Source organism: Morone saxatilis, unplaced genomic scaffold (genome assembly GCF_004916995.1).
Source record: "Morone saxatilis isolate NCDOM2014 unplaced genomic scaffold, NCSU_SB_2.0 Contig16, whole genome shotgun sequence".
NCBI classification, from domain to species: domain Eukaryota; kingdom Metazoa; phylum Chordata; class Actinopteri; family Moronidae; genus Morone; species Morone saxatilis.
The window spans coordinates 18,139,461-18,162,706 of NW_023339718.1; the positions used below are offsets into that span (position 1 = coordinate 18,139,461).

At 39.0% G+C, this 23,246-nt stretch overlaps 2 protein-coding genes across 2 annotated transcripts in view; both read left to right on the forward strand.

Moving 5' to 3' along the window:
* The window catches only part of srrm4 (serine/arginine repetitive matrix 4), a 60,170-nt gene extending 51,633 nt beyond the window's left edge, over positions 1 to 8,537 (forward strand). The window contains exons 8-13 of the mRNA XM_035657793.1: positions 248 to 413; positions 3,612 to 3,934; positions 4,150 to 4,344; positions 4,999 to 5,100; positions 5,200 to 5,355; positions 6,572 to 8,537. Coding sequence (XP_035513686.1) covers positions 248 to 413; positions 3,612 to 3,934; positions 4,150 to 4,344; positions 4,999 to 5,100; positions 5,200 to 5,355; positions 6,572 to 6,842 — 1,213 coding nt within the window. The 3' untranslated portion in view covers positions 6,843 to 8,537. The remainder of the gene's footprint in view (positions 1 to 247; positions 414 to 3,611; positions 3,935 to 4,149; positions 4,345 to 4,998; positions 5,101 to 5,199; positions 5,356 to 6,571) is intronic.
* A 2,009-nt stretch (positions 8,538 to 10,546) lies between these two features.
* Positions 10,547 to 22,648, forward strand: hspb8 (heat shock protein b8). The gene is made up of 3 exons (XM_035657887.1): positions 10,547 to 11,233; positions 15,049 to 15,112; positions 21,123 to 22,648. Exons 1-3 carry the CDS (start codon positions 10,807 to 10,809, stop codon positions 21,295 to 21,297), a joined length of 666 nt encoding a protein of 221 aa, XP_035513780.1. The 5' UTR covers positions 10,547 to 10,806; the 3' UTR covers positions 21,298 to 22,648.
* The last annotated feature ends 598 nt before the right edge of the window (positions 22,649 to 23,246 follow it).

Below are 23,246 nucleotides of genomic sequence, written 5' to 3' on the forward strand. Positions count from 1 at the left end.
GGCGAAGAAGAAGGGGGCGTTCCAGTCAGCGAAAACGGGAACCCCCACCAGCACGAGAACGCCCATTTGTGGCTGCAGTTGGATGATATTGGTTGCTGAAGCAAATTCTGATATTTTACTGACATCAGATGTGCTCAAGTGCTGATTTTTTCCTCATCCTCTTAAGTGCAGAATTGGCTGTAACTGAAAAGAAGCATTTACGTAATGATGCTGTGTCATGAAAACTAAATCTAGCCTTTTCCCACAGACACCATCTGCAAAAATCTGTGGTGCATCAGGCGTTAGGAGACCTGGCAACTGTAGTAGAGGAAACCAATGGAGTGCTTGACCACACGGACATGAAGTGGAGACCTGCAACCAAATCAGTGTGTAAAACGGCTCCAAAATATCGCTCCATCCTCTCAACTGCCACCGTAAGTACACTTTAGGACTCTTAACGGTGCTGCTGCTTGTTCAGTTTAATTTCTCAGTTATGGCCATGTAAAACAACTTAGATAAAATAAAAGGCCTCCAGTGAGGCGGGTTGGTCTGAAAAATTATTCTCAATAAAAAAATTCTTTAGCTCACTATATATTCAGTCAAAATAAATATAATGTTTTTTTCAGAAAACAATATGTCTAAATGAATTTAGTTATCCTTTAAGGGAAGAATGTTTACAAAATCAAAAACTGTACATGGCCTTACTCTGAGCTCCTTTTATAAATTATTTGTTTTGCAGTAATTTTGTCAGTTTTTGTTTTTCTGTTTTTAAAACTAATGTAATTAAGTACTTGGTAGAGAAGACCCCATAATAATAATGATACCACTGGAAAAATTACACATTCTCAAAAGCTTATTTTCCCTTCTGCTGAGAAATAAAGTGTCCAATTATGAAACGACAACAACAACAATTATTTATTATTTTTAAGGGTTTAAATTAAGTTATTATTAAGAGTTATGGACATTTTGTGAGGATGTCAATGAATATTGTTTTTTAATGGATTATTCAAACAATCTTTGTGCATCACAACTATGGTAAAGATTAGGAAAATAAAACACTTGGTAACAGCTTTAAAATGTTTTGATGTTGACTAGATTGGTAATTGACTCTTCCGGGGTTTATCTCTGCTGTACTGCATAGTACCCTGTTGCAAAACACTTGTGTTGCATATTTTCTTTTTAATGAAGGGAAATTAAATAAAACAATGTTGTTACCATTCTGCATTTGTTTTGTCAAACTATGATCTGCAAACAGCAGGCAATAAACAAGCGCTTCCTGCTTGTTTATTGTCATCAAAAGTGCCACAGACTGTTCTTAGTACATAGAGCTTTAAGGTTAGGGACAGTTTGAGATTGGACATAATGATGTACTTGCACCCAACACTGACATTTAATGTCAACATAAACATTAAGGAGACTGAGCTTAAGACTGAGATAAATAATGATCACTCAGAGTAATTATTGAGTTTAGAATTATTAGTGTTCTTGCCACTTTTTATTAAAAGTCTCTCTGTTGTGCATTTAGAATATGTTTTTTCGTTAAATATTATATTTTATCTTTGATTACTAAATACTTGCACTAGCATTCCTTCAGGAGCCAAGATTGGCATGTTACAGAAGCAGGAAAAAATACAAATATAGCCTTTTCACTTAAGCCCATCTCAGTCCCCTCCAGTCATTGCAGCTGTTTTATGTTACACTTCCAGCAGGTTCAGCTGTTCAGATTGCAGACCTGACTTGGAGCTAAAATGAAACCAAATGAAAACATCTTTAAACTATGACTGACAACTTCTAGACGACAGACATTGAATGTTAAAACTGTGTTTATTGTAGATTGATTTGACTTTTTTTTTTTAAGTGATGTTTCCCAAAGAGCCTTAGAAATACAGCTATTTGTCTCATGCTTATTGGAGCATGAAATATATTTAATTTCTCTCCAGCAATCATTAAATTATGCTAATTGCACCGACAAATGTTTTTAATTACACACCACAGGGTTTTAATTGAAATTCAATAAATGAATCCATATATTGAATCATGCCTGGCATTCAATATCCCAAAGTCTTTCAGGAGGACTTCACAGTCACTGAGACGTTGCCTTACTGTATCACAGTTATTCAGTCGTGTTTGCATTTATTTACAGGTTTTAATTTGGTGACTAAAAGACACGTAATTTCAAATGTGATGAAGAATGATGTTTGCTTAATATTTCTTTCCCCAAAAAGCAAGCCATAAAGGGAAAGGTAGGTATGACTGGAGAGAAAAACCCTAAAAAATATGAAAAATCGACATGAATGTGGTTGATTATAAAATATGTCAACCTTTTCTGTATATATAAATGGTGAATTTCTTCTGTGGTGGAAGAATAAGAAACGTTGTGGCAACAAAAGGGAAAGAAAGCACACAAGAACCATTAGCACAAATACCATGGCAGAGATATAGTGTTTATTTGAAGGTAGCCTTGTCAAAATATCTCAAGGTGACACTGAAGAATGTCTCAATTTGTTTTTCTGTTAGTGAAATCTTTTACTCTTGAGTATGCACAGATTGTGCGTAGATGCAAGTGGTTAATTTCCCTCAGGGTTGGTCTGTTGTGTCGACTTTAGACTAGATAATGGGAAACCTTCAGGAGGACAGACTGGATAAACCTCTGAGTGTCTCGTAATCAATAAGTAGAGAGAGATCATAATTGTATGAGATTAGCCAACTATGATCCTTGGATAGACACTATCTTTTTCCATCTGTGGACATCTGCAGTAAAAAAAATAAAAAATGGTGTGCAGTAGTTGTACTCGCATACAAGCACACTTTTTTAAATATTCTGGGACCTTTTGTTCCCGAACATCTCTAAAACAATGCACCATTAAGGAAAGAAAAAGGAACATGCCAATATAAGTCTAACTGGCTCTGGGTTTGAAGAGAGGGTTATTGTCTTTTTCTTGCAATTTACGACTCTAATGATGCACTTATGTTGCCCGCTCTTCCCTTTTTCTTACACCTTACCTACTTAAGGAGGAAATCTTGATTGGTAAGTCGATGCTATCCGCAGATTTAGGGATTTACTTGTAGGTCGGTGCAGGCTAATTATTTACTTCTTACAGGAGAAAGAGCACAGTCATCTGTCCTATTCTGAGGGCTTTCTTAGTTAGACTGATGGGATCTCTCTTTGTCTGCAATCCTTTTCATTTCTACATAATACCCATTTTGTGATGTTTGTTCAATGTTCTTTAAATGAGGCTTTTCAATGGGGCTATTGTTTACTCTTTTTCTCTTCACTCGAGTTAGTCGGTAGATTTCTCCACGCATAGTTTTTCTTTTCTTCTCTTTTGTTGTTCCTTTCATATAATTGTTTTAGTTCAGACTTACTTTATCTAAATTTGTTTCTTGTTGATTTCTTTGACTTTAGTTGAGTTCAGACTTTCTTTTGAGGTTAATCGCATGCTTCAAATTTGCATGATGTCTTTATCTTTCAAAGTTTTCTGTCCCGAGAAAGAAAATAAATCTCTTCTCTGTGTTTTCAAGGGAATATGTGCCTTTGTACTAGAGTATTCACAGTGCATCAAAGCAGATAGCAGGTTCCATTTATGAACAAACACTTGGTTTTAAGCTGCAGCCTATTTGTCTGTTTGCAGATTTTGTCGTCAAAACCTGGAAGCGAGCTTTTACACGGAAAAGGGTCTCAGCCTTTATCAAGCCAGACCGAAGGTCCACACGATTACGATTCTGGGAATGACACATCTTCACCGCCATCAAGCAAAACTGGTGTTTCTCGGGCGAGTGTCACTGACAACAAGAGGAACCACTGTAAACGTCTGGCCTCGCCAGAGAAGCTGAAGTTCACTGACAGAGACAATGTCTCTGATTCAGGAAACTCTGTGACCAGCTATGCTTCCTTGTGCAAACCTTACGGGGAGGACGGCTTGTCTGCAAACCTTTTCAGTAGAAACAGCAAGAGGTAATGTTGTGTTCATGATAAATAATCCATCCAAATGAATGCTTACCAGGAAAATTGCAAACTGTTTATCTTCTGTTCCCACATTCTGTTTCCTCTTTTGGAATATTCATCTTACGAGTGAGAATAAGGGAGAGCATTTCTTAAAAACAACACAGAATACAGTGTTGGATTTATCAGTCCAAGCAGTGAAATGTCTAAATGTGTTGTCTTTGCAGAGAGCAGGTAACCTTGGGGTGTCGGGTAGAGGTTGTGAGATCTCCAAAGACTTCCAGATGTACACAGAGGATAAGCAAGTCGTCTCGAAGGCGACTGAAAACTCGGTCATCGAGCAGCAGGAGCAGGAGTAGATCTTCTGGGAGTTCCAGATACTCCGGACGCTACTCTCGAAGCCTGTCACTGTCGTCTTGCAGGTGCACTACTTTTATATTTTACATCACTAACAACCACTAATATCAAGTTACACAGAAAATGTGGGACAACCTGTTGAGCTTTGATTAAACAAAACTCAATGTCCTACTGGCTTTGGTGATCCTCTTGACTTTTTTTTAGAGCCACGATGAGATTGAGTGAAATATCTTGACAACTTTTGGATGGATAGATTGCCATTAAATTTGGTACAGTCATTTATGTTCCCCTTGGGATGAATCAAATAACTTTGGTCCCTTATCTTTTCCTCTATAGCACAACCATCAGGTCCAGATTTCAATTTGTCCAGTACCTTGGTTTACATGCAAAATGAATGACATTCCCATCAGCCTCAATTGCACTGGTTGAGTGCTAATTAGCAAATGTTGTAAACATTTTAGCTAATTTGCTAACAATCTAAACTCAGAGGTTGAAAGTCTCTTGGTCTTATTCCAATGCACCTTGACATGGCAGTACCTACTACTGTACATCATGCAATTTATGTGCTGCCACACAATATTACATGCCTGTACTACAGTAGAAAGCCAAAACGTAAAGAATAAAAATAGAAGAGTCTATGTAATCAATCCTCATTTCCAGTCATACAAAAATAAAAATGCTTGATTCTAGGAGATAATTGTAATTTTTCTTATTGCCAGCTCGTACTCACGCTCACCCAGTTATTCAGCTGATCTGAGGCGGCGAGGCAGCGTAGCCAGCCTCAGCTCCAGAGGAAGCTACTCCAGACACAGTGCTGAAAGGTGAATTTTATGAAATGGTTCAATACTCCTCATTGCAAAACAAATATATATTTACATTGTTGGTGATAAAATATTCACATTGTTATGTCGGCTTCCCAGACTACGAGACAGAAAGAGAAAACCTAGCTCCAGAGAGACAGATGTGAAGCATGCACATAAGGTTAGTGGGAAGAGACGAAGCCGCAAATCCTACTCTCCTATGAAGAAAAGGAGGAGAGACTCACCAAGCCATCTGGAAGCACGCCGAATCACAAGGTAAAGCTTTCCCAGTCTGGTTATTTATAGCTAAAAATGTACATTTTTATGCCTAAAGGCAACAAAAATGTATTGCTGGTCCCACCCTCCGCCCCCTCAGCTGGACAAGTTCCCAACCTGAAGTCTTTCCCTCGTGTTGATGAGCTGTGTACCATGAAATGGCATTTAGCCAGAGGATGAGATAACCGTCAGCTCTAAAGCCACCACAGGTGCTAAAGAAGCAGATGGCGAACACAGGCAGTCTGAAATGTAAAAAAAGAACAAGCAAGTCTGATCTTCACTTTTTTTAACAGATCTGATCTGCTACACAGTTAGTGTTACTTTTCTTTCCGTCACACTACTCTTTGACAGCAGTAAATGACTTAACACCAAGAAATTTGCATCAAAGAACACAACAGAGAAATTACAAATAACAGATTTTAAGTAGTTATTGCTCCATTATCTACGTTGTTTTAAAATTGCACTATTCCATATTTGTATATTGATTATGGGTCAAGTAGCTATGTATAATATGAATGGCAGATATGTTTATCAGGAGTTGGTGGAGACCAAAAAAGGGCCAAACGTAGAGTGAATATTGGACTTACTGTGTGTTCACCAGGTTGTTCAGAAACAACTCCAAATGATGCCAAAGTTGCTGTGTGATGTTGTGTCTGCTGGGTGTCTAATTAAACACTTACACATTAGCTATAACATCTTTGTAATGTGATATGTTTTGATATTTTTAAGTAATTTTGCCACCCAATTGGCCAAAGAACTGTGTTGGCTTTAAACAGGCATTAATTGGTGTTTTGGGCCACTAGGGGGCAGTGCAACATGTTGTAAACACATTTACAAATGATCACCCAATAATATTGATATTGTGACATGTTAGGAAACAGTTGCCTATTACCAATTTAACATAGAGAAGCATTTTTTTGGAGTCTTGTTTCTTTCCACCTGGCAAATGTAAATCCATGTAAGTTTCCTTATTCCACCTACTGTCTAACTTTGCCTTCCTGTTTGATGCTGAGCAGGTGCTGTACAGTGAATTTAATAGAGCTTTTTGGCTGAAAATTAGTGCCTGCAGTGAACAGTAAAATTGCAACTGTAAAATCACAACAATGAGCTAAAAGATGCTAAACTATTCTGTAGAGCTGTAGATCAGCCACATTGCAGCTTTAATTCTCCTACTGTTTGTCAGTTTAACACAACTTGCCTTTTTGGCTCTCTACAGTGCCAGGAAGCGACCCATTCCTTACTTCCGTCCCAGTCCTTCCTCCAGCAGTCGGTCCACCAGCGTGTCATCCTGGAGCAGCCTCTTCACCCGCAGCCGCAGCCGCAGCCCAATCCACAGCATCACCCAGAGCAGGAGCCGTAGCCGGAGCCACAGTTACTCCTCCTACAGGAGCTACAGCCGCAGTTCATCCTGGAACTCAATCTTTGGGACCCGCAGTCGCAGCAGGAGTCCTGGTTCGTTGAACAAACGCAACAAAACCAGGCATTAGGTTTCTCAGAGAACATTAAGGGACAGAGGAGCCAATTGTGTTTCCAGTTGAGAGCAGGGACAGTGGATGTTGGAGCAATCGACTGTGTACGTCTCAATGCTCTGCTTTGACGCTTGAATGGAAATGTCCCAGCAGGGGTCTCACCAAGTCTTTCATTGATGCAGTCTTGTTCACTCTGCCCACAGAGACCACTGGAGACAGAATGTCTTTTTGTTTGTTTGTTTTGTTCTTGTACCGCATCCTCTTGCATCAGCACTCACAATGGCCTGAGACTGTTCATCTCTTAGATATTAACAATAGGAACTGCACATAAAACAGAAATACTTTTCCTGTGTTTGGTCAACTAACAACACATCATGTTAAATTATTCATTTAAAAGAATGCTTTAAAATGGTTTAACAACAGTTTTTTTTTTTTAAATTGATAGTTAAATGGTGTATAATAAGGCCTGAGGGTACCGAAAAGAGTTTTGTTTTGGCAGATGCACCAGATAAACACTTTTAAAGACTCATAGGACATTGGACATTTACTGTCCCAAGTCAGGTCTGAATGTTGTAGATTTTGCGCAGAGAAGTGAAGTATTGATGTAACATTTGAGCCGTTTGATCTTAGTATTAACAAATGGTTTCAAAGGGATCGTTGTCAGGAATAAGGAAAAGGTTTGTTGCTCTGATCTCTGCACTTCACAAGGTGGAGAACAAATGTGTTTCCTCAAAAAAATGTATCGGTGAGGGTGGCCTGACGGCGAGCAAACTGCCTGTCAGCTCAAATGTCAAATTAATTTGTCCTTTGATCATGTGGAAAACAATTGAAATGTCAGTCTGTGTAATACAACAGAGAGCGATTGAAACATTGTGCAGAAACAGGGAGGGGAATTTCGTCTGACAAAATCTACAGAGTCAGAGGAGGTATTTTCCTTGATAACTAATGGCGAATAAAACAAATCCTGAAAATTTTTGAGAAAATGATACTTTAATGGTAAATATAATGGACTTTTTAAAATCTACTTTAATGCTTAAATTGTCATCTTGGTCTGTCTGTACTTACGTATGAGTCTCTGAATTCTTATTCAATATTTTTTATTTCAAAAGATGACATAGAGAGAAAAGGCTGTACCTCATTTGTTTGCAAAATAGGTCTGAACTTATGAATAGCATTGAGTCTCAGTTTACTTGAATAATGTTTTCTTGCTACAACACTGGAACCAAACAGATACTGTATGTCAACTATTTTTTTGTACTTGAGTTATAGTACAACGTAAGGTCAAACTTTGAATTGTGCAGCATCATACATATTTATTACTATTTAATATTTATTGGTTTGTTGTCCCTCTCAGTAGTGGTCAATATTTCTATGCAACACTGTCAATTTAAAATTATTATGACACTGCTGTAATTTATTTTTGGTTTGTTGTAAATTATTCTTGGGTTTTGCCACTGTACTCACACATAAACCTCAAAGGAGAAGCAAATGTTCAAAAGACAAAAGAACAAAAACCGGGATGGCAGAAAAGATGCTTCCTGTCCAATCTCTTATTTTGGGTGCTTTTTTCAAAAGCAAAATTTCAACATTTTGGGAAATACGCTACTCCCTTACCAAGAATCAGATAAAGAAGACTAAGACCATTCATGTCTGTCTGTTAAATATCAAGCTACAGCCAGCAGCTGGCTAACAAGCTTAACATAAAGACTGGAAATGGTGAAACAGCTGGTCTGCTTCCATCAAAAGGTTAACAAAACACTTTAAAGCAACATCATTAAACTGGCCTCCCTGTCTCTGAGGCTGTATTTGGTCCCAGTCCAGCCGTGTTCACTGGGAGGCTGCTGAGCCCTGTTCCGTTGCACGCTAACGGCAGCTACAGCAGCCATTAGCTACTGAAAAGCAGAAAAGGTGGATGTCATTATATGATTGGTTAAAATTAGTTGGTCAACACATTTTGTTTTACAGGAAGAAAAAAAAAGATATATATTTTTGATATAGCATTACGAAGATTTTTTTTGTATATTCCTTTGGCATACATTGTTAAATAGGTCTACAATAAGACTGGGAATCTAATCTGAAAGGGTCAAAAATGCATTTTTTAAATTTTATTTCCATTCAGAGATGCTGGCAGATGTGTTTGTTTTTTTAAGCTTTGGACAGGACTCTGTTTCCCCTTGTTTCCAGTCTTTATGCTAAGCTAAGCTAATCGGCTGCTTATTATAGCCTCATATTCATCATCAATCTCCATATCTGACTAGTCAATGAAAGTTATTTTCAAGGCTGCTTTGACTCTGGAGTTTGAATCTGCAAAAAAGTTTGAAACTGCCTTTCCATATAATTAAAAGAGTTATATTTCTCAATCATTTCAAATCCATCACCCTGTCTGTGTAATAGCTCCAGGCCTGACAGACTGCTCTCTATGCATTCAATACTCTCAGCTTATTTCCCTGAATGTCAACTAAATTGGACGAATGAGGGAAATATGATGCTGGAGGAGGAAGAAACTTGGCACAAAAGTCATTCATAAACTCAAAACTTATGATGACTCGTGTCAACCAGTGTTGACTCGGTGCCAGGGGAAGATTTGTGAGGTAACGTTGATAAACTTTCTAGATGGGTTAGCCCTTTCCCAATCTCACAATGTAAAGTTTACATCAGTTCTTGTGCAAAATATTTTTTGAATATGTAATTACTGTGGTGTAAATATGCATCTGCATTGTATAAATTATAAAAAACCTGTGATTATTTGATTTACAGAATGTGATCTGGGCCTTGTTGGATGTTAAAATGTAGGTATGGATATGATGCATTGACCAGTGACAGAGGATAAGAAGACAATATGCCAGTTAGGCATCAATCAATTGATCAATTGACTCTAAATGTCTTTGTGCTAAAGATCTGATCATGTCTTTTGTTATTTAAAAAAATCCCAATAACAAAGTCATATAGCAATAGTGTTCCAGTGTTTCAGTGTTAAATTATGCATATTCTCCCTGTTTTCCATGTGAAGGAGCATATTGCAAAATGATATGTTTTTCATACTAACACATTTTATCTTGTGTCAGTGTGAACTCCGCATTGTAGTAATACAGTATGTCACCTGGAAATTGAATTGTCCCCATCATAACCCCATGAAATCAGCTTTCCCTTTCACTGCGTGTTTAGAATAAGCTATATAAAATCATGTTCTGAATAAAAGCGCCACTGCAGTCTTGTTTTATGTCCTGAAAACAGATGACCGAGTTCACCGCAGTAAACAGCGGGCATCTTTACAAAGCTGGCTTCTTAGCTGTTTTGTTTTATCCGTACTGTGACATCAGCGTGTTAGACCTGAAGCTGTGCGTTATTTTCTATTAAAAAGCCAGTGAGTCACCTAGAGGAGTGCGCTCCAACTCTTTATGAGTGACATGTGGACAGCAACTTAATTTGGTAAAAAGGAGGCTGGTCTTTGGTCAGCTGTTGGGCCTGCACTGCAAAAAATGTCAACATCAGCAAGTCATTTAATCTTACTTTAACTCCTAAACAGTTTTTCCCCCTCATAAACAGAGGATGCAGTTTATTTGGATCAGAGACAGTGGTTATTTGATCCAAATGTGTGTACTTTAAGCACTTGAAGATACTTTAGTACTTGTTGGATGAACATTTTTTGCAGTGCGCGTTCTCTCCAGATCCTCCCAGCACTTTCCCGACACTTGCTCTGTGCCGACTCACAGTCTGGGAAATCGCTGTCCAGTATAAAACCCGCCGCCAGGAGGAATTCACTTTAGGTTTCAGGAAAGGCAGCGTGCATTTAAACAGATTGCTGTTGGATCAACGGGTGACTGATTGCGTAACGGTGATGCGCGTAATCCAAAAGAGATAAAGTTTTACCTCACACAGACATAAGAAGTGTCTTTTTTTTTTTTTTCAAAACAAGAAGTTTTGGCTCGGCTTTGTTTGGCACAAATATCAGAACTTTAACTGGTTTTGAACTCAGCGGGACATGGCAGAGGGAGACTTCTACACTATGGGGAACCGGCAGAGGTTTCCCAGGGACCCGTTTGGAGAATCGCCGTTCAGAGATCAGTCTCCGTTCAGGGATCAGCTCGCATCTCGGTTTATTGACGATGACTTTGGGATGCCTCCTTTTCCCGATGATCTGGCAATGGACTGGCCGGGTTGGGCTCGGCCGGGCCGGCTCAGCACGCGCCTCAGTACCTCGCCCTTCAGCAGTGGTTTACGCACAGGTTTCCCCTCGCGTCAGTCCACGGGAGGCCCCACGCTGTACACCAGCAGGTACGGCGAGCCTTCCTCCCGGAGCTCACCCATCACCACCGGGGGAGAGCCCTGGAAAGTTTGTGTGAACGTCCACAGCTTCAAACCAGAGGAATTAAACGTCAAAACGAGAGACGGATTTGTAGAAGTGTCAGGTGAGTTGTGATGCAGAGGTCTAAATTAAATGTAACTACTTTTTTTATAGGAGAACACATACCTTTATCATCAAGTTCATGGGGGATAAGGGCCCCTAAGGGAAGATTAACTTATGATCAATGACTGGAGGGCAGTGTTAATCCACCTGTAATGTCCCCACTGTGAAAACCATCAGTTCAGCTCAAAATACATAATTAGAATTAAAGTAATAGGTCAAAATTGGTGTATTCCTAGAAATACACCAAATAGAACATATAAATAAAATAAATAAGACCATCTCCTTGTGAAAAACACTCATTTGCAGGGTAGTAGCTGACATTGAGAACATTGAGGTCATGCCCTCAGTTTTGCTTATGGAAATGTGAGGGTTTACGTTCTGTAATTAATTACATAGCAATTACACATTAATAGTGGCCTCTGCTATTTTTAGGACTCAATATCAATAAATGTGACTTTTTAGACAAAAAAGCTTAAATGTATCTCTAGCTGTGTGGATAAGAACTTTAAACAGCATTGAGACCTAAATTTAGGCAGATTCAAAAACTTAAGAATATATTATTGAACATTTAGTATTTTTCAACAAAATGATCAAATAAAACGTACATTTGAAAGCTTATTTGGTGGTCTTTCAAACTTTTTCATTGCAGGGTGGACATTCAAAACACATTTACTTTTTTTTATTTAAGTGACCAGAAAGCAGCAGTCAATGCAGATCTTGATGAAACAAAGCATAAACAATACCTCTCGGACTGTCTATCCTCACTCTAACCTGGCCAAGAAATATCAACTCATTCACTTTGGCAGCAGATTTAAAGCAGCACAATGAAAGCCTCGGTGGTATAACGTGGTCTCAGCATTAATGAGTCTTGATATGGAAGAGATCGACAGATTTTGGGGACTGGGACTTGTACGTTGGCAGGCAGATCCTCAAGCTTAGACACCTGTTTCAGATTCCTGGAGAATCACTCCCTCAGTCACCCATGAGCTAGATTTAGATTTAAAGCAAGGCAAGGCCCGTGACAACAGTCTCTGTTTACAATAAGACAAGCCGTTCGCTGCCATTAAACACCAGAGAGAATGTTCTGGAAATAGGTTCACACTTTTACCCAGCAGTCCTCATGCTGATTTTGTCACTGCTGGTGTCACGTTTTAGCTCTGTTGTTGATAATGGTAGTAAGTTGAAGAAATCGCTTCCTCATGTCAGTGCTTCAGAAGACAGATGAATTCCAGGGATTCCCCCGCCGAAGGGGGCAAGGAGGACAGCAGGCCCCCCAACTCTTTTTATAAAAAAGTTTTTTATAAATACATTGTTGGTATGCCAGTTGGGTTATTCAATCAGTGCCATGTTGGGCCTGCCTGCCGCAGTGACTCAACCCCGTTCTAAAAGTGTGACAGGGAGTGTGATACAAGCATGCTTGACGTGTTCAGTACATGAATGCACAAATGTTTAACATCCTTCAGATGAACCGAGTGGACTCATCCTGATCTTCACTGACTGAATAGGTCCTTTTGTGCACCTGAGTGGTGCCATAAGCATGTTTCTTCTGGTAAAATTCACTGAAAGTACGATTAAAATGTTACTAAAGCTTACTAAATGTGAAATGTAAAAAAGTGGATAAAATCTTATTGAATGATTTTAACAAAACATAAACAATCAAAATGCATCATTGCTGCACTATTAGTGTTATAAACACTTTTATAGGCCTAGTTTTGTACTGGACTAAGTTTAATTTGAAACCAACAACCACCTAAGCTTACATACGATCCAAGATAGAAATGTTCTAAGCACTTAACTTAAAACAGTATTAATTCATATTTTATGCTGTGTAGTATTTGTGGAACAAGTTGAAATTAATCTACGTCACTTATCTACTTTATTTAACGGAGACAGTTCAGATAAAAATAGTTACATAAGAAGAAGTAAAACAACAGATGTAGTGTATATAGGGCATTTGCAGCTCCTGTTGCTGTAACGGCGACACTGACATATTATCACCAAACACAGAAAAATATTAGCACATGTACACATATACTGTAAAATGTCAATTAATAGCCCAGGCTTTTATTTGCTTTAATCACTCAACTCAGCCTGCCTATATTTGGAACAAGCGTCTATGGGAAAGGCATTCCCTTTGCACAAAACTCTTACTCAGCAAAGATAGGAAACACTATCAAACTTTTTACTTAAACCAGTATGAATATTACTTTGACTTATTTAGGCTATAATAACATATCAAAAAACATATCAATTATAAATCATTCATTTGATCATTTGATCATTTGGTGCTTATGGTTTCCATAAAATTAATGGAACAATTGAATTGTGGGTAATCTAACTGATCTAACGATATGTATGTCCATATTGACAAAAGTTCAAAGATTTATATTTGTGTGTTCAATCTAAGCAGCACAGAACCTGCTCAAGCGGGCGACCCGGTGGGCCTTAAGATGTTCTATACATTCAGAGAATTTCTATGAAATCCAGACCAGGCTTCTAATTGAGACCTGCGTTTGTTTGTCCCAACATGTAGCAACACCAGGCTTGTAAAGTGGACCTGCATCTAACTGGGACCCTGCTTTTAATTTAAGTTTTATGGTATCTGGACACCGAGCAAATGTAATATTCACTCTTTAGCTCTGTTTTTGGTCTCCACCAACTTCTGAGAGAAATATCTAGCTCTTCAGCTGCTAAATGCTCCACTATTTTCACCAGCTAGCCACTAGTCTGCCAATTGTATGCAAGGCAGGGTACTCTCCCCTCCTCTCATCACGGATCACTGCATAGACAGAAGGAAACACAGCATCTGCCTTCCTCCATGTCAGAGTAACAAAACTATCAAATCTGTTTTCAAACGTGAAAACTACAGCCCCGATCTTGATACCAGCACAGGCAGAAAACCTGTTTAGTACATTTTCCATTGCGGTAAGATCTCTTTCCAGAACATACAGTATTACACAGAGCATCTGGAATTTGAAAAAAACAAAACAAGGAGAGGCAACGTCATGTTGGACTACTCTCCAACATGACGCTCCACCAAACCTTCATCATTCATGAAGTATTTCAGGGAAACAGTCAGGGAAACAGTTTTAAGTCTTAAGTCATGACAGTGTTTAAATAATAATGTCATGACTTCACTGGTGATCTTAGCACAATTCTCTCTGGAGCTCAGTCTCTGGTCTGAAGTCCAGCACTTTCGGCAGGCAGAGACGTCACTGAGGGGGTATAGGGTAGCGCATAGTCGAGCCTGGAGTGCAGACGGGGGTTGAAGGGTGGGGCAGGACACGCTGCTGGCGGCGGCAGTGATATTTAGCAGCCCCAGAGCAGCTGCTAGCAAACCCGAGAGATAGAACGTCCATAAACAGAGCTTGGAGGAGAAGGTGGAGGGGGTGGGGGGGACTTTCCAGCCTGTTTTCCTCAACTTCTACATGTCTGAGTGTCTTTCGTCAGGAGAATGTATTGAATTGGAAGAAAGTAAAGAGAATGAAAAGGACATTTCATAATTTTAACATGTTCATTGCAACCCACCCAGAGGTCACAAAGCAAAAACACTGCTGGGATTGAGCAATGGAAAACTGTGTGAGCCAAATAAAACATGTTCAATCTCAGTGTTGTCAACACCTTTTTGATTTACATCCATACTGAAGCTCACAGATACATTTAGGGGGTCATGATATATGATGAATGTCATACTGAACCCTTGATAAGGACACTCATTTATGATCTAGGACGTTGCTAAACTATTGCACAATGTTGAAATTAAGTTAGTGGACTCACTCACATATTTGCTGATTTTTTGTTTGTTTTTTCAAACAGGAAAACATGAAGAGAAACAAGAAGAAGGAGGCATAGTGACAAAGAATTTCACAAAGAAGATACAGTGAGTATGATTTCAGTGAACTCTCTATCACAATGAATGATGAATGCTCCGCACTCTGTCCTTCAGTACATTATGGACACAAAGGACGTCAATTGACAGGATATCTATGATCACATATTCCACACCTACTCATTTTACTCACACATGGTGAGTGTTGGAGAGTTGTTTTTCCACCCATTTATCTGCTGACTTTAAAGTATGAAACTGAAACTTAAAGCTGTGGACTAAAATAAATATCACCAGGGTTTTGATTTTTATGATGGCAGTGTGAAATTGAACTGACAACATTACTGCCCTTACATTGTATTGGTTTAAAGGTGCCCTGTGGTGTTTTCTAGTAAAAAAGCTTCTGTTTACATTCAGTATTACTTACCAAAACACGTGTTGTTGGTGTATCCTTGAGCTCTGCTCTGAACTTGCTGAATGCATTTCCTTCATCAGAAAACATTTCCAAAGCTGATTTTTCTTAAAAGTTATAAACCTCCATTGTTTGCATCCATGTTTACTTGCTCCTGCGTTTCTTGGTGTGTTACTGCCACATGTTGATAGTGTGTAACCACTGGCTGGAATGTGTATTACTGGAAGTGCGAATGCAGGAGACAAACAAAATGGGACCCACACATAAAACATTGTTCCATAGCACTACTGGTGTTAAGCCAAGCCAAAAAAAATAAAAAAATAAAGCCAAATAATATATATGAATGTTTCCAGTCTCAGGGTTGGGGATCCACACAAGGGGTCATGAAATAGTTTAAGGGATGCTATTTGAATACTGGAGTAGGAAATAATAAAAAATCTGACTTTTCCCTAATCTAAGAAAATATATTAAAAGGAAACAGTGAGGGAAAATCACTTTTCAGTTCATCTACTCACAAACCAAACACGCGCAACAAGGGAAACAAGTAGACATGCATTTCGTATTAAGGGTTCAAAAAGAAAAAATACTGGCCAGAGAACCAAAGTACTGATGATTTTTCTTGATTTTAAAACCTTATTTTCTGCAATTTGTACACTTTGAATCCTTTGATCCTTATTTTGATAGTTGTCACTTTTTGTAAAAATTGTTTTGAAATGTACACAAATGTGTTCAAATTATACTATACAGTAACAGACAGCCATTTAGCTTAAAACACAGACAGAAAAACCAAGATAGAAAATGCTACTGATCAGGAAGAAGGCTATGGAAGGAACTATGCCAAACAATAGAATAATAAATGGGAGAGCACATGCAGATAGACAGAGAAACGTTTCCGTGACATGACAACATCCTGCATGTGTTTTTGCTCTTTGTTTATCTCTAAAGAAAAAAAATTCAACATTATGTCAGTCCACACCTCTCACTTTAAAAAGTTTTGAACAGCTGCTCCAGAATCATATCAGCTTTGAGTGGACAACAAAACTTCAAATCAACCCTTACTAACAGTAGAATACTAAAACTGACACTACACGGAGAAGTGCTGTTTAATGCAGGGCTGCACAGATGTCTTGCATATTGTAGACTTATCATATTGTAACTCATCCAAGCCAAACAGGCCACAGAAGTTTCCACAACCTGCCCGGCTCTCCGGCTCTGCTCGTTTAATTGGGCAGTGGGAAGACTTCAAACGGCAGCACTAATCGCTGGTGCGAATCGCCGTCTCGCTGGCGCGTCACTCCAGTTCTGCTAATTTCCTGTTGGTTAATTAGTAAGCAGTTGTGCTAGCCCTGCAATGTTCATATCACAGCACTTTTAATTGGAAAGCCCCCAGATCAGGCCTATGCTCCACAGCTAAGCAAAACCTAAAACCAATGACACACTGAATATATAAAGAGGGCGGTTAGGGTGGTGGATGGAAGGGGGAGAGGGGGTCATATATAAATAACTGACCTCCTTACCCAAATCCTCTGGTTGTATGAAAGCAAGCGATAGCACAGAGAAGTCACGTGACTAGCTTGTATGGCTGAGAATGTACTTTTAATTGAAGCACTGCTACTTTTTCATTCTGTTTCTTATGGTAATAATAGTAATAAACCTTACTTGCAGAGGGGAGCTACAGGGAGCTTGGCTCCCCTGAAAGAGACATGAGCTCCCCAGAAAACCTAATTTAAGAAATTTAAGGGGCTCTAAAGTATTGTTATTTTTGGTGCCAGTGTTTTTTTTTTCTGTATAATTTTATATTTTGTTGCACGCACATAGGAATTTTAGATCATTTGTGTCTAATAAACATAATGCTGTCTATTGCTGCTGTGGCCATGGGGGCATCATAATTGTCATGGGATGGTAAATTGACTTTTTAGTCTTTTGACCACTCAAAGAGCTTTACACTGGTGTCAGAGGCTGCCATGCTGCTAACCCTAGCAACTGCTCATCAGAAACTAATTAATCTCACACAGCACTGGAAGCAAATTGGGGTTTAGTATTTTGCCCAAGGACACTCGTGACATGTGGCGGCAGGACAACCAACCCTCTGATTGGTGGACGACCAGCTCTACCTCATGAGCCACAGCATGCCCCTTACGTCCAGTCTGTTTAACAGACTAACACAATTCATTGGCTGTCCAATATGTGTTGCATTTGCATTTTTATTGTTATTCAGCAGAGCAGTAGAGTAAGAGTAGCAATACCACACTGCAGAAAATACTCATTACTACTACTACTACTATTTCAATAAACCAGCAGGTAAGCTCAGTGTGTAGGACTATGGCTTGGGAAACCGGAGGTCGATCATCAAATCCCACAGACCACAATATGTGGACAAGGAACCTGGAGAGGTGGCCAGTTTCACCTCCCTGTGCACTGCCGAGGTGCCCTTGAGCAGCCAACCTAACCCCAAGAAACTGCTCATTGGCACCGCTAACGTGGTGAGCCCATCACTCCACCATCTCTCTCCCTGTTTGCATGTCCACAAGTAAGTAAGTAAGAATTAAAAAAAAGAGTGAAAAAAAGAATTTCCCCAACAGGGGATTAATAAAGTATATATCTTCTATATATTAAATAAGTATAAAATAGTGATAGTAAACCCAAAATATTGTTGGAAAAATATTGATTGATTATGAAAATAATCATTAGTTGTAGCGCTGAAGTGAAGGTATGAAAGTATTATCACCAAATTTCCAACAGTTAGTTACAGAAATCATTGATGGAACACACTGATGATGTCCAGTAAACAAGTGCAACGGGGTCTAAGGGTGGATTTTGTGTTAAACTCTCAAACAAGTGGGAAATATGTCAGTTATTAACCAAATATGTTGTTGTTAAATGAGTTCTGAGGGCAAAGGTAGCTTGAAAACTCCAGGTCATGTAGCCTATCAGCAATCCCCCAGTCCATCAGTGTGAGTGGTTTGTTATTTAGGAATCTTTTGTTCTGCCTGTGTCTACACTCATAAGAAACATTATACTAGTGGACTGACTCATGTGCACTGTGTCTGGGTGTGTGGGAGGGAGCATATGTATTATATGTTTTACACACTACACACACTCCATGCACACACACTCACCTTGTACTGCCTCACTGCCTTGTCTCTCTCTGCCTCAGTATCTCTGTGGGGGGAAAGCATATTGGACAGGTTTTTGGCAGCTGTACAAAATCAATGTGTGAGATAAAATGCATGCTTGCCAGAGGTAAATAAACTCCCAGAGCTAGACAGATAAGATTTCTGCCGGAGTCCCACGTAATGGGTCGGCTGAGTGATTTGACTTTGTCAGAAGGGGCAACTTTGCATCGCAGCAATTGGCTTCTTGAAGGAATGTGGGGGGCATAGATACTGACACATGTGTAGGCTTGTGTGTGCATGGGGGTGCGTGGTTAGAGCTTGGAATTGATTAAAAAAAAATTCAAGATAAAAACTGGCTTACACAAACTTTAAATGCTAGCTTTAAATTAATTTATCCTAAATATATTGACAGAGTATATAGTGCACTGAGCAGTAGATTGAATTATTATTATCATGCTATTCATGGCTCTGTGGATGGCAAAGTCAGTCAGCCAGTCCACGACTTTGGTCCAGACTGAAATATCTCAACAAACAATGAATAGATCAACATGCATGGTCCCCAGAGGGTGAATCCTAATAATTTTGGTGATCCCCTGACTTTTCCTCTATAGTACCACCATCATATTATTATTATTATTATTATTATTATTATTATTATTATACAATATACTTTAGTTTACAACCAAATACATGCATGATATCACCATCAGCCTCAGCTTTACTTTTGATTTGATGGTATTTTTGATGAATTTGACTGTTGACTGACTTGTATGAAAGTATTCTATATGAGATCTATATTAGTGTTTGTCTTCAAACCTCTGAGCTTCCTCCATCTTTTAAGCTACCCTTCCCCGCTCCCAGCTGCCCCATCCACTTACCCCGCACCCAACCACACTTACCTGACTGCCCTTGGCCTTGGAACAATGTGAAGACATTTCCAGTGACCTACTTCCTGCATCTTATCTCTTTGGACACAAAGCATTGGTCTTGTTCTATCTAAATTGGATTTACTATAATCCTACTGTTGGAGTCTCTCTTTATTTTTTCCCTTTATTTTTTGTAATTGACTTTTTCCCACCAATGGGTCCCATATTGCATCCATAGCCATTTATGAAAGGGGGATGTCTATATGATTTTTCTGTCACAAGTTTAATACAATTGTTCCTTCTTTCTGGGGACTGTTTTCTCATCTTCTTTGTGAACCTGGGCTGGGTCTGGAGGCTATTGCTGAAGTGGACCTGAGTCTCACTGTATGTGATATTTGGCTACACAAATAGACCTGACTTGACCTCCCTGTCTGTCTGTCTGCTTCTGTTGGGTGAAGTTTTCCGTTCCCTTCTGACTTGTATTTCTCAGTGGAGTGGGAAACCAGTAGAGGGTCCTCTCTAATTAAATGGAGGGTAAATCCACAGTCTCCTCCTCTGAACAGGGCAGCCTGATGTTTATATTAACTCCCAAAGACACTTGGCTGCTCTCACAGAAAACCTACAATACCCATATTTGGCCACAATGTCTGACAAAGAACAGAGTTTGCCTGGGTCGCTGTCTGTTTGCGTCTGCAGCAGGTTTTGAATGACTTTCATTCCAAAGGGAAATGTATTATTTGAAAATAGACTTGAAATGAACGTAATAACTAAATAATAATCAGTTTGATAATTTAAGATCATTCAATAGATTTGTTCCTACTGTTGAAGTGTAAATACAGCTTTATGGAAGTAAACCCTTTACATGCTGCAGTTCTGCCGGATTTTTCCATCAGTGCTTTGTATCCTCCTGCAAGTGTTGGGAGCCAATTATCCCACTCTGCTCTGGAAAACATAACATTTTCAACATGAGAAGTGTCAAATAATGAAGCGAAGAGGTAAAAAAAAATGCCTGACACAATTAGCTGTTGCCTATGACAGATGTGAGCAGCAGGTTAGGAAAGTATACACCAATAGAAATTTATAGGTGTACAGACACTCTCATTAATTGGAATCCGGTTTCATTTTTGCACCTGGATCCACCGTGTGTTTTTTCTCCTTCCTCTTTGTCACAGAGCTGAAGTTTTTTAATGAAAACTCCTGATGGCTCTCAGTTGATCTCTATAGTAGTGAGATTTTTGTGAGTATATCCACAGAAGACAGGTTGAACATTTTTAATTAAACAGTCAATATCCAATGAGCCAAGTCATTTTCTGTTTCTACCGTGGACGTACAACATTAAAATATCCTGCCAACAGGCTGTTTATGGGCATTGACAAAGTGTCAATAAAATATCCCAGCATTTAACAATGTTTTACAGCAGCTGTTATGGAGGAAAATGTCACTGAGTTTTGCACAACCTCCAAATGGGAAGTGAACTTTTCTTTTTCTCCTTGCCACTCTCCTTATTTTGTTCCTTCCACTCGTGCCTTTAAACATGCTGAACACACACAGCAGCTTACAGATTTTTCACCAAGTAAACTTCTGCTACTCTTAACATCTAAACTTCTATCCTTGCATAAAAAAAGCATTCAGACCATAATCTCTTTCCCACCTCTGCTTTTTTTCCTCAGGATCCCAATAGATGTGGACCCTCTGACTGTCTTCGCCTCCTTGTCCCCCGAGGGCGTCCTCATTATTGAAGCTCGGCAGACGCCTCCGTATTACCTCTTCAGCAACGACGGCTCCCAGAGTGGTGAAACACTGGAGGTGGAGGCTCCCAAGCCCCAAGAGGCCCCTATGGTCTAACATAACAAATCATCCTGCACAGTCGATTACAAGTTTGATAGCAAATGTGTGGCCTTCAGCTTCATGTTGTTAACATATGGAATTAAAATGTGGAAAAGGAAAATAGGTATGTCCTGTTTGATGAAGCTGCACAAGGCATAACTGTTAAGTACACACGCAGAATTCTGAAGAGCCATACTATTACATTTCAGTCACACAGTTAAGCATCCAATTTTATGAAAAATAAGTACCTGGCGATATTTTTTATTGTTTACCAACTCTTACTGCTGTTCTGAAGCCATTTCCAGAATCCTTGAAGACTGTTAATGACATTTGGATGACAAACTATTCTGTCTGCTGCATGATAAAAAATACACCTTAAGCTGTTTCCATTGTTGCAACTCTGATTTCCAAATTTCTAATTCAAACAAAAATTGTAGCCAGAAGTCACACATCGTCTTACTCGATTTGTACAATTTGAAACAAACAAAAAGATAAAAAATATATCTTCTTGGTGCAGAAGATGGACATTTTTTTCTTCCACATGATATGAAGAGTCTTTGAAGAATTTAGAAATATCTTCACAACAGCAGTAAAGTGTTTTTAAACGACCTTCTGGATTTTTAAAGATTGTTGTGACTCGACTGTAATGGTAAGGTTAGATTTTTGGGAAAATCATAAAAGTTCAAAGAGCTACAGTTTATGGAGCCGTCGTTGTGTTAACTTGTCTTGGGCAGCCTTAATCTAATATATGGATGCATCTTTAGATTATGTAGGAGCTGTTTGGCCACTCATGCATTATAAGTCATAGCATTCTCAATAACCAGTAATATAATAATATATATATTATGTGAACTTCTCAAGATCAAATTTATATTTGTATTTATATTAACATGCAGTTCATTTAGTGGAATAGTCTTTGCATCAAACATATTGTATGTGATTTATTTGGTTTTTAAAAGGATGACAAAAGTGCCTTTATTTACTTGAGTGCCTTGACTTCCGTCAGTTCCACAGTTGTTTCTTTTTTGAGTTAATGAATGTCACTTAAACTGACAAGAAACAAAAGTAAGTTACCTTTTATGGCTTTGTTAGAGGGTGAATTGTGTGCATTAATACTGTATTCTACCAAAGTGTATTGTAAATATACTTTAATATGTGCCAATTCATTATAAATATTAATCTGAAGTGTTCCAGGTTTTTTCAATATGGTTTGCATTTTTCTTTTCTATTTGAGTATTCAGGAAGATGGCTGCATGATTGTTGGAGTGAACTGACTGACTTGTATGCCAAAGACGTTTGTTTCCTGCTTTCTTTTCTGTTGATGTCTTTGTATTGGCTGATGTAATAAAAATGTCCAGCCAATCTCCCAGTGTGTCTTAACATCTGTGTCTTTTATTGAGAACCGTGCCACTCACAGGCCTGGTTCCAGGGTTCCAGGGAGCCTGTGGTGTTATTGTTAGATAACAGAAGGAACTGGGCAGCAGATTAGCAGAGGGCTTAGTGCTGGGTGAGATTGGCACTGCTGTGTGCTGCAGGATGGGCTGAACTCATGGAGGCAGTGCTGCCAGAGCTTTTGTGTGCAAGTGCAAAAATTGGGGCAGTTCCATTGCATGTTGTGTGATGCAAAATAACGTAATCTTCTCTGTGTATTGGAATCAAGAGGGATGATCAGAATTTAAAAAGTTTCCAAACTGGAGCCACACTGTGGAAACAAAAGGCCTCCACGGTTTCGGCCGTGCAAAGGCGCCGCTTTGTATGATGTGCTAGCTGACATAAACTGTTGTATTTATTGGTATTAGATGATATGTGTGGACTTGTGCTGCCATGGCAACAGTATTATTGGAATCACGCCAGTTTCTCCTTGGGCTAGTTACTCATGTAGATGTGACTAATGCACAGCTGTGCAAACGTATAGTATCTGATTGATGTCAAAACCTCTTAGCTGAAACGGCATGGTAATTAATCTC

Bases quoted from the DNA above. Each gene is read 5' to 3' on its own strand.
- hspb8 (XM_035657887.1), top strand. From the start codon at position 10,807: ATGGCAGAGGGAGACTTCTACACTATGGGGAACCGGCAGAGGTTTCCC. The intron at 11,234-15,048 runs GTGAGTTGTGAT...TTTTTCAAACAG, and splicing joins CGGATTTGTAGAAGTGTCAG to GAAAACATGAAGAGAAACAA. The intron at 15,113-21,122 runs GTGAGTATGATT...TTTTTTCCTCAG, and splicing joins AATTTCACAAAGAAGATACA to GATCCCAATAGATGTGGACC.